This window comes from Theropithecus gelada, chromosome 1 (assembly GCF_003255815.1).
Source record: "Theropithecus gelada isolate Dixy chromosome 1, Tgel_1.0, whole genome shotgun sequence".
NCBI classification, from domain to species: Eukaryota; Metazoa; Chordata; class Mammalia; order Primates; family Cercopithecidae; genus Theropithecus; species Theropithecus gelada.
In genome coordinates this window covers 16929979-16941405 of record NC_037668.1, presented here as the reverse complement: position 1 = coordinate 16941405, position 11427 = coordinate 16929979, and the positions used below count along the sequence as shown (strand labels likewise).

At 48.2% G+C, this 11427-nt stretch overlaps 1 protein-coding gene across 5 annotated transcripts in view; it reads right to left on the bottom strand.

Moving 5' to 3' along the window:
- Positions 1 to 277: 277 nt before the first annotated feature.
- The window catches only part of TUFT1 (tuftelin 1), a 45511-nt gene continuing 34361 nt past the window's right edge, over positions 278 to 11427 (bottom strand). For all 5 annotated transcript variants that reach the window (XM_025360491.1, XM_025360476.1, XM_025360500.1 and 2 more), the window contains 6 exons: positions 10403 to 10531; positions 9796 to 9890; positions 5042 to 5147; positions 4128 to 4211; positions 2813 to 2913; positions 278 to 2203 (listed from right to left, as the gene is read on the bottom strand). In XM_025360491.1, the coding sequence (XP_025216276.1) occupies positions 2140 to 2203; positions 2813 to 2913; positions 4128 to 4211; positions 5042 to 5147; positions 9796 to 9890; positions 10403 to 10531 (579 nt within the window). In that variant the 3' untranslated portion in view covers positions 278 to 2139. The remainder of the gene's footprint in view (positions 2204 to 2812; positions 2914 to 4127; positions 4212 to 5041; positions 5148 to 9795; positions 9891 to 10402; positions 10532 to 11427) is intronic.

Here is an 11427-nt window from a genome sequence, read left to right as displayed (position 1 = left end):
ACAATGCGACCAAGCTTAGGGATCCTACAAGGCCACTGCTCCAGAGAGGGTCAAAGCTAAAGTTACGGGCTGCCTCCTATAATCACGACTCAGACCACGGAGCTGAGCTGCTTCTAATACCTCTATAAATGCCACGAAGTCCTCATATCATGGCATTTGGGATGTTTGGACCACACCTCCCACATGTGGATAACAGGGTGCCCATCTTCCAAGAAGCACTACAATTTTGTTCTTTCATCCCCCCTGAAAAGTGAAAGGAAACCAGACCAGGAGGTCAAAAGAGACACATTAACATAATTTATTAAATTCGCCACACAAAGAATATGCCACAGACAACAATATCAGAATGGGAAGAAACATGGAGATCACCTGCTCTGACCCCCTCATTTTACAAATGAGGGAACTCCCTGAAGTCCCAGGGCATTGTTATGGGCAAAGCCAGAATGTGAGCCCAGTCTTGGGACACAGAAACACACAGACTTAAGGCTTCTGGTTGTGAGCCACGTAGAGCCTAAACACTTAATCCACATTTGTTTTGAATTTTTCTGATTCCTATAGTAGCATACTCTGATGCCTATCTACTTCTCAAGGCTGTAGGAAGAGCCCTAAAGAAAAACACCATGGGCCGGGCGCAGTGGCTCAAGCCTGTAATCCCAGCACTTTGGGAGGCCGAGGCAGGTGGATCACCTGAGGTCAGGAGTTCAAGACCAGCCTGGCCAACATGGTGAAACCCCACCTCTACTAAAAATACAAAAATCAGCCAGGCGTGGTGGCATGCCTATAGTCCCAGCTACTCGGGAGGCTTAGGCAGGAGAATCGCTTAAATCCGGGAGGCGGAGGTTGCAGTGAGCTGAGATCGTGCCACTGCACTTCAGCCTGGGTGACAGAGTGAGACCCCGTCTCAAAAAAAAAAAAAAGACAAGAAAAAAAGAAAAACAATAAAAAAAGAAAACCATGATGACCTGCAGGGTCATTCAGAGCCAGAATAAAAGACTAATTATGGAGCAAGGAGTTCGGAAGGGCTAGTGAAGAACTCATCTGGGCCCCAGAAGAGTCCTGATTGCCCTTTTTCTCCAAACAACATATACTCTGACCCCAAAGCCTCAGGGAAAGTATACTCACCTTCCTGAGCTGCAGATCAAGTTTGAAAGAGAAAGGGAGAAGAAACAGGCAGAGGAAAGAGAAAGATTTATAATAGTGTCACTCTGACAGCTTTCCCAGTTTCAAGCAAATCCAAACATTGCAAGAGAAGGCTATAGAACTCTGGTATTATATCAATCATGAGATGTAAGCAAAACCACCAATAACTTAGCAAAATAAATACAAAGAGGATTTTGCTGGGACTGGTGGAACCCAGTGGAAACAGTTTTTAGGCTCTGGGTCAAGAAGACTGAGGTGTGCCTGGTGGTGTGCACCTTAGGGAAAATCCCTAAAGAGACTCTGGGAGTTTTCACAGTAGAGAGAAGTCACACATAACTGTCTGTAGCCCTAGAGATTTTTTCTGCAAAAGGCTACTCCCTGAATGTACATTCCCTACTCCCCAGAAAGACACCACCACCCAAAGCTTAGGTTCACTGGCTCTCACCAGGCCTCGCCAGGTAACTCCACTATCTGTCTGCAGGAGGCCAGGTCAGCGTAGGCTGCAGGTGGAGCAAGTAGAAAAACAAACAGTTTGTTGCTAAGAACTGAGCTGTGTTTGTGGAAGGAACTTCATTCCCCCAGGACACTCTCCAATCACTCTGGACATCTGTGTCTCCAGCTTTTAGGGCTGAGGCAAATCTTGTCAACTCTCCCTATCTGATGAAGGCCTGGCTTATGGGGCAGCCAGAGTCCAGTCTACAACAGAAGGGAGGCTCTCTACAGAGAAAAATAGTCGCTGTAGGAATATAGATACTGCCCTGTCCTGCTCGCAGGACAATGTCTTCCAAAGGGCTGCAGTTGCCTTGAATAGGTGCTCATGCTCTGTCTGCCCAGCATAGAGTGGCCAGGAGCTTGGGAATGGTGAGACACAGGAGCCCTAAGTCCTGGGTGCAGCCAGGGGACAGTCAGAAAGTCAAAGTCAGCGCTAACAGCCAACAGGGGCGGTGGGCTTCTCCGAGGCAGAGGCAGCAGCAATGGCAGCATCCATCTCCAGGCAGCTCAGGTTTCCACCACTCGTATGACAGGCATGGGCTTCGGGCTGGGGGGCTTGGATATCCTAATACTGAAAAGAAGGTTGGAAACACTGAGCTGTGCTGGGAACAGCTGTGTTGTGGCCCACCCTTCACAGAGCCTGTGAAATCTTCACATTTGCCTCTGGAATCTTACACTGCAGTGCCGGCTGATCACTTGGGTTCCAAGTGCTTTAAAATGGTAATTATTCAGTGACATCTAAGAGAAGATCTGGGGCATGATACATGTGTCTTGTAGCAAGGGTGAAGAAAAGAGAGGGGCAGTTAAACAACTGAGAAGTGGATATAGCTGTGATTCTCGATTTTGTCAAGATCACGGGTCCTTTTCTGAATCTATTAGAGGCAAAATACCCTCTCCCTAGAAATATGCAAACATTATAAATAAATTTTGTATACCATTTCAGGTGGTTCATACACCTCTAGAAGCCATTCACGGACCTCCTTGGGCTTGTGGTAACAGGTTCTACCCTAATTGGGTTAGAAAATGGTTCTGGCAAACAATGGGTCAGATTAGAGACTGAGGGAGGAAAGTTGGATCTAAAGGGGCCTTGTTCTTGCCCGAGCACTAAATGTTCCACATAGCTCTGTCCCTCCTTCCCCCCTCCTCCCTGGCCCCATTCTATCTACACGCGCTCACTCACCTGCCCGGGTTGTCTGTCTTGGCCCGGGCCTGGGTGCTGAAGTTGCCATGACTGATTTGTTTTTCTATCAGGTGTTCCATCCGGTCGTGCATCTCTAAATTCTGTAACACAATCTTAGGGGTTAGAGTTGGCCTTTTTTCTGGTTTCCCAGGTGTCACATTCACCTAGTGCATTCTGGTCTCTCCGCCTGTGTTTGTGCTGCTGTTGCCTCTACCCCCACCATGTGCGCCACCACCTGGATACCGTCTTGCCTCGTCTTCATGACCATAGATTGCGCTTGTCCTCCAATACCTGCTCCTCTGTAACTCTGTACAACACTGACAGACTGATGGTTTCCTATATATCCTCTACATACAGTTCTTTTTTTTTTTTTTTTTTTTTTTTTTTTTAGAGATAGAGTCCCACGCTGTTGCCCAGGCTGGAGTGCAGTGGCGTGATTATAGCTCACTGCAGCCTTGACATCCTGGGTTCAAGTGATCCTCTCCCTTAAATCTCCCAAGTAACTGGGCTACAGATGCATGCCACCACATCTGGCTAATTAAAAAAAATTTGTTTTTCAGAGACAAAGTCTCACTATGTTGGCCTAGGTCTTGAACTCCTGGCCTCGAGCAATCCTCCCGCCTCAACCTCCCTAAGTGCTGGCATTACAGGCATGAGCCACTGCACCTGGCCCCTATATATAATTTTTTGTCCTCAGTTGAGATACTCACTTGCCTTTGTTGATATGCTATTCTATAAAGCATTCTTTGGTCTTTTTAAAAATATATATTTTATCTCTGACTATAGACTGCAAACTCCCTAAAGATAACCCTTTCTCCCATTTATCTCCCTCACTACAAGGGATCTTCACAGAGTGTTTGCAAAGTGATCTTCGGGTAGTCAACAGATAGGTAGGGCCCTGTGGCAAAGTGGAAATTAGACTAGGAAGGCAACTCGTTAGATAATCTAGCCCTGGAAAAGACTCCATCTATATGAATGCCTCCTCCTCCTTCACAGCCCAGCACCACTGCCAGCTCCTTTGCAAAGCCTGGAGGGTCAGAATTAGCCTGCGTGCAGCCATGGCATGTGGCTTGCACCAGGATGACATGTCAATTGAAGGTGGGGTGGAGGGGGTCATCTCATCATTGTTAGCAGCTTCCTGAAGGTTCTCAGAAAATGTTTACTCAACTGAACTGAAAGTCAACCAACCACCCTGGGTATTCACTTCAGAGCAGCAGCGAGACATGACAAAGACCCCTCCATAACCTCTGTCTCCCTTGTGACCACCTTCTCTTCAAGAGCCCCGTTCCCCTGCTGGGCTGCCCAGCACACACACCTCTGCCTCCAGATAGGCGATTTTCTCCTTGAGCTCCTGGATGGTGGCGTCCTTTGACTGGATCACAGCTTTTGAATTCTGGAGCTGCAAAGGTGTGGGAGACACTGGAGCTCATTTTGCAATGACTCATTACACACGCACCAGACTTTTCACCCCAGCTGCTGGGGAAGCCAGCAGAGCCCTGCAAGTCCATATGACTTCATTAGCTTTTCTACAAAGGCTTCCTTTCAGTCAATATTAAACTCTTGATTATCCCAGGGGCGGGAGTGAGGAGTGTGTGAGGGGAATACCACCCTGAGAATCCAAAATAATGAATGACTCAAAACCCATTCCATTTGGTTTTGGAAAATACAAATTATTTTTTCATTTGAGACATATTTATTGAGTACTTACTACATGACAGACTCTGTTCTAGATAATGGAAAACAGCAGTAAATAAAACAGACACTAATGAGCTGACATGAAGCACATATGACCTCCCAACCTCCCAGTTACGGGGCGTTAGGCTCCCAAAACAATTCTGCAAATCGACAAATCCTTAGTATGCTACCCTCAAGCTCAGGTGGGGTAAGGCAGGAAAGCAGCCATGAGGCTCAAAGACTGATAATCTGCACAGATAACAGAGTTTATTATGACTCCACTACTCATTTACCCACACTCTTCACAGAGTATATGAGAAATTAACCTTTTCCTTCCTTTCCTATTGGAAAGCAGGGGCCAAATGGCAAACAAACAAAACAGCAGGGGAAAGATAGGAGAAAAGCAAATCCTAATAACCCGAACTCTGGTAATTGGTAGCTATAAATGTTTGACATGGGAAATGTATGAATATAAGTCAAGCTCCCTAGGAAACAATTAAGAGCATAGACTTGGGGTGACCCCCCGAGGGCAGGTTATAAACCAACCCAGCTTACCTGCTCTATCATTTGCCGGACTTTCCGCTGCTGGCTCTTGAGCATGTCATCCAAGTGGTGGATCTTCTCCCGCAACCCAGCCACTTCCTTCTCCAGGGCAGCAGCCCTGGGGATAAAGACCAGAAGGCTGAAGCAAGGGAACAAGATGACTTCTTTACCCAGTCACAGGAAGAGCCTTGAGCTTGGGAGCTTCCCATTAATATGATTCCCTTTGCCTGATTCCCCAGGAGGCTGCCCTGAAAAGTAGGTGGTGGGTACCTTAGAACATCACATTGGAAGCACTGAGGTCAGGAGTTCAAGATCAGCCTGGCCAACATGGTGAAACCCCATCTCTACTAAAAATACTAAAAGCAGCCAAGTGTGGTGGCGTGTGCCTGTAATCCCAGCTACTCAGGAGGCTGAGGCACGAGAATTGCTTGAACTCAGGAGGCAGAGGTTGCAGTGAGCCAAGATGGTGCCACTGCACTCCAGCCTGGCCACAGAACAAGACTCTGTCCCACAAAAAAAAAGAACATCACATTGGAAGCATCATCAGGGATCACCTACTCCAAGTGAGGAAACTGAGGCTCGGAAAGGTTAGAAGGGATAAGTCATTCTGGAAAACTCTGGAGGGTAAATCTAGAAGCAACAGGTAGATGGTTCCAGGAAGCCATTTTTGTATTAACACAGGAAAGACTTTCTCAGTATTAAAGCTGTCAGAAAGTGGGCAGTCTCATGTGTAATAAACTCTTCATTACTGGAAAGATTCAAGTAGAAGCTAGTCTCTTCCCCACCCCACCTTTCTTTTTTTTTTTTTTTTGGAGACAGGGTTTCACTCTGTAGCCCAGGCTGGAGTGCAGTAATGCAAACATGGCTCACTGCCGGGTTGACCTCCTGGGCTCAAGCAATCCTCCTACCTCAGTCTCCCATGTAGCTGGGACTACAGGCACATGCCACCACACCTGGCTAATTAAGAAAATTTTTTTTGGTAGCGACAGAGCTTCACCATGTTGGCCAGGCTGATCTCGAACTTTTTTTTTTTCTTTTTTTTGAGACGGAGTCTCGCTGTGTCACCCAGGCTGGAGTGCAGTGGCGTGATCTAGGCTCACTGCAACCTCCACCTACCGGGTTCACGCCATTATCCTGCCTCAGCCTCCTGAGTAGCTGGGACTACAGGCGCCAGCCACCACACCTGGCTAATTTTTTTTGTTTTGTTTTTTGGATTTTTAGTAGAGACAGGGTTTCACTATGTTAGCCAGGATGGTCTTGATCTCCTGACCTTGTGATCCACCCACCTCGGCCTCCCAAAGTGCTGTGATTACAGGTGTGAGCCCGGCCTCGAACTCTTAAACTCAAGCAATCCTCCTGTCCCTGCCTCCCAATGTGCTAGGATTACAGGTGTGAGCCACCATGCCCAGTTGGAGCTGGGATTATTATACTCAACACCATCAAGCTGTTGGCAGGGATTTGGAGGAGGGAGACAGGATTGCTCCTTGTTTTTTTGGACAGAGTCTCGCTCTGTCGCCCAGCCTGGAATGCAGTGGCCGGATCTCGGCTCACTGCAAGCTCCGCCTCCCAGGTTTACACCATTCTCCTGCCTCAGCCTCCCGAGTAGCTGGGACTACAGACGCTCGCCACCTCGCCCGGCTATTTTTTTTTGTATTTTTTACTAGAGACGGGGTTTCACCAGGTTAGCCAGGATGGTCTTGATCTCCTGACCTCGTGATCCGCCCGTCTCAGCCTCCCAAAGTGCTGGGATTACAGGCTTGAGCCACCGCGCCCGGCCAGGATTGCTCCTTAAAGCCCCTTTACGCAATTTTGTTTCTAGGTCTCCTGATTCCCAAACCACTGTTGCTTCCTTTGCATCTTCTAAGCAGACTGAGCCAAGATCCCCTAAAAGGCAGTGTAAAATAATGAGAAATATATAATGGGTCTCTGTCCCGGTTCCTGCCATACAGCTCCTATGTTTTGTTATAATATTTGGTCACATTCCCTGGTTCCTGAGCCTTGGAATCTCCAAGACTGACGAGTGTCTTTCTGTATGCTAATGATGACTGGTGGCTGGGGTCCCTAGACAGCTTCAGGACAGGGCTAGTCAAAAGACCAAGGCATGATTAAAGGGTTGAAACTTTCAGCCCCATAATTCCCGCTAACGTCTGGGAAAGGGACAGGGATAGGAGATAGAGACTAGACTAATCACCAGTGGCCAATAATTTAATCAATCATGCCTATGTGATGAACCTCCCCGTAAGAACCCAAAACAAAGGGGTTCAGAGCTTCCAGCTTGGTTAATGCATCCACATGCTGACCTTGCCCTATGTACCTCATCTGTCTGTTCATTTGAATCCTTTATCATAACCCGTAATAATAAGTGAAATGTTGGCCAGGTGCAGTGGCTCACGAATATAATCCCAGCACTCTGGGAAGGTGAGGTGGGAGGACTGCTTGAGCCCAGGAGTTCGAGACCAGCCTAGGCAACATGGCAAGACCCTGTCTCAATGAAAAATTTTTTAAATTAAAAACTAAGTAGGCCAGGCATGGTGGCTCACGCTTGTAATCCCAGGACTTTGGGAAGCCAAGGCGGGCAGACTGCCTGAGGTCAGGAGTTCAAGACCAGCCTGGCCAACATGGTGAAACTCCATCTCTACTAAAAATACAAAAAATTATCCAGGCGTGGTGGCACATGCCTGTAGTCCTAGCTACTCAGGAGGCTGAGGCCGGAGAATTGCCTGAACCCGGGAGGCGGAGGTTGCAGTGAGCTGAGATTGCACCACTGCATTCCAGCCTGGGCAACAGAGTGAGACTTGGTCTCAAAAAAACAAATAAATAAATAAGGAAAATGTTTCCCTGAGTTCTACGACAGCAAACCCATTACAGCAAGTTATCAAACCTGAAAAGAGGATATGGGAACCCCTAATTTATAGCCAAGTTGGACAGAAGTGTAGGTACCCTAGACCCCACCACTTGTGACTGGCATCTGAAGTAGGGGCAGTCTTGCGGGACTGGCCCTTAACCTGTGGCTGTGCACTAACTCTGGGTTATCTCAGAATTGAATTAAAGTATAGGGTACCCAGCTGGTATCAACTGAGAGTTGGAGAAGTGCTTGGTATGGAAAACCCATATATTTGGTGTAAGAAGCGTTATGAGTAGAGGAACAGTCTTCTTTTAGGTTACTTGGGAGAGTATCAGGGTTTGGGCCCCTGAAGAATCCATCACTCCCCAGTTCTGCCTGAGGAAGCTGACAAATGCATGCTGCTTGGGGTACCATGCAACCTGAGCTACCCCTTATCCTTCCTAAACTCCAAGCATTCTAAATTTCCACTTTCAGCTCTCCAATGCCCTACTTCTCAGTCTCCTTTTATGTAGAAATCAGCACGTACTTGACACAGCTGTCACTGCCATTCCCAAGCCCTGGCTTCTGATTATCTAGCCCTTTTGTCTCTCTTGCTCTGCCCATGCGCACCTACCCACCGAGGAAGGAGTGCTGATTAATTCTGACATTAATTCTGATACAAAGTCCAGTCAGAAAGGAGGCTACAATATGACGTGTGTATGACATGCCAGGAAGGTCATATCTAGGTTATTCTAAAGGAGAGAAAATGCTTCCAGAAGACTGAGGGGCCCTAAAGGGCAAGAATTGTGTCTGTTCTTCTTGGAATTCCTTAAAAGGCCCTTCAGATAATGTCTTGTTGAACTAAAAAAGGTCCACCTTATACAATGAAGATCAAACCAAATATGCTGATGTTAAATGTGATTTACCATTTGAGGTCTTATTTATTAATTGCCAACAGCATAATTTTCAAATTCCTGAAGATCTAGAAGGCACAATCTTTGCTCTGTAGGTTTCATTGGTTGTCCGGGGCCTCTGATTTCCTCTGATCAGAGAGAATTTGCAAAACCCCCTCACCTTGGAAGTAGAAAGGATCTCAGTGATCACCTATGGGACTCTGCTGACAGGTGGTTCTCAGTTTCTATCTGCATTGCTTCAAGTAACAGGAAGTTCAGTATCTCCTCATGAAGCTGCTCATTCCATTTTTCTTTTTTCTTTTTTTTTTTTTTTTTTTTGAGACGGAGTCTCGCTCTGTCGCCCAGGCTGGAGTGCAGTGGCCGGATCTCAGCTCACTGCAAGCTCCGCCTCCCGGGTTCACGCCATTCTCCTGCCTCAGCCTCCCGAGTAGCTGGGACTACAGGCGCCCGCCACCTCGCCCGGCTAGTTTTTTGTATTTTTTAGTAGAGACGGGGTTTCACCGTGTTTGCCAGGATGGTCTCGATCTCCTGACCTTGTGATCCGCCCGTCTCGGCCTCCCAAAGTGCTGGGATTACAGGCTTGAGCCACCGCGCCCGACAGCTCATTCCATTTTTCATCAGCATGACTGTTAATCAATTCTACCCTCAAACAGTTTACAGTCAGTTTTTGTTTCAGCGGGGAGGAAACGAAGGCATAACATATCCACCGCACTAATCTGTGGAATGACACACAGCAACAGCAGATGCTCCACCAGCTTTTGCTTGCCCTTGGCTCTAAAACTGTGAAAGCCTTTTCTTTAGGTTATTACCCCATGGAAAATGAACTCCCTGGAGATGGCGGCCTCCCAAATGGTATCTCTTGGGTGGGGCTCCACCCTGAGCAAGCTCATGGTGAGTCAGAGCTGGAAGATCTGACATCAGCACCAGCTTCCTCCCCAGACCAGGCCACCACAGGAGCGACAGGCTGCATGGCCCGCCCTCCCCTCCCTGCAACCCAACTTCACCGTGCACAAGAGCCAAGCCCTTACTTTTCTCGTTCTGCTTGGCAGTCAGCATTGTTGCTCCGAAGTTCCTCTAGGGCCACCTCCCCTTCCCTGACTTTCGCCAGTAAGGCCTGATGCTCCTGGGTGGGCCACAAAAGAAAATCTAGGATGAGAAGATGGCAACAGTCTCTGTGTTTGGGGTGAGATGGGTGCCAGGCTGGGACTTAGCCCCTGCTGGGCCTGGACAGCTGCCAAAGAGCAGCAAGATGAGCTGGTTTGATGGGGCGCCCTCCCTTGACGAGGAGAACCCTTCCCACTCTCACTCAGCCTCACCCAGCTGCCCTGAGGCAGAACCCAGCCCTGCATCATGCAGGCCCACTCGCCAACTATGGTTGCCAGTCCCTGAGAAACCAGGACTTCAAAAGGGGCATCTGTACAGGAAACTAATGTGGAAATAGGATCAACGCTAGTTACGGGGAGGTTAATTCCTTGAAGGCTAAAAGATATTTGAAGGGATCTGCCGAAGGAAGCTGTGAAGTGTGCTTTTCTGGAGACGCTTGGAAAAGAAGGGTCTTGGCAACCGTTTCAATCCACCCACAGGCCCCTTCCAGCCCAGGAGTCCAGGCAATGACAACCAAGATCCCCCAATTACCGTCTCCATCCCTAGTAAGCGCCTCTGCAGCTCTCCAACTTCTGCCTCTTTCTGCTCCACTCTGTCCTCCTCTCTCTGAAGGGCCACATTACTCTGTTCTGCTTCTCTCTGGTACCGGCTGAGTGTGACCTAAAACACGGGACAGAAATATGTTAAATGGTGTGTAAAAAAGAACAAACATGGAAAAAAACCTTAGAAAAGAACCCAGGAACCTGGGTGGCTCTGGAGCCATGACAGGAGAAAGCTGATGACACTGATGGGCACACCACCACCTCCCCTTCGCTGTGCAGGACCACCTCAGCACTCCAGCAGTATAAGTCTATTTCCAGGGTTAACTGGCTCACAGTTGATTGAGGTCCACTTTAAAGTGACACCTGGAACCCACAAGCACCACTTTTCAGATAGGTGACTCCTTCAACATCCCCATGAACCCTCCACCACCACCCAAGCTTAACCCAATGTTGTGGCTTTCCTACAAATCCAAAAGCAAATAATCCCAGGGAGGATACCTCCAGCTCCTTCCTTCTGTCTCCTCAACACCTCCCAACCTCACTTCCAGCAATAGAGCCCACACACGACAGCCAAAATGGCACCTGGAAGGGCTACTAAGCATCAGGAAGAATTCGTCTTTTTTTTTTTTTTTTTTTTTTGAGACAGAGTCTTTGCTCTGTCGCCCAGGCTGGAGTGCAGTGGCGCGATCTAGGCTCACTACAAGCTCCGCCTCCTGGGTTCACGCCATTCTCCTGCCTCNACTAAGACTTTCTCTCTCTTTTTTTTTTTTTTTTTTTTTTGAGACAGAGTCTTTGCTCTGTCGCCCAGGCTGGAGTGCAGTGGCGCGATCTAGGCTCACTACAAGCTCCGCCTCCTGGGTTCACGCCATTCTCCTGCCTCAGCCTCCCGAGTAGCTGGGACTACAGGCGCCCGCTACCACGCCCGGCTAATTTTTTTGTATTTTTAGTAGAGACGGGGTTTCACCGTGTTAGCCAGGATGGTCTTGATCTCCTGACCTTGTGATCCGCCCGTCT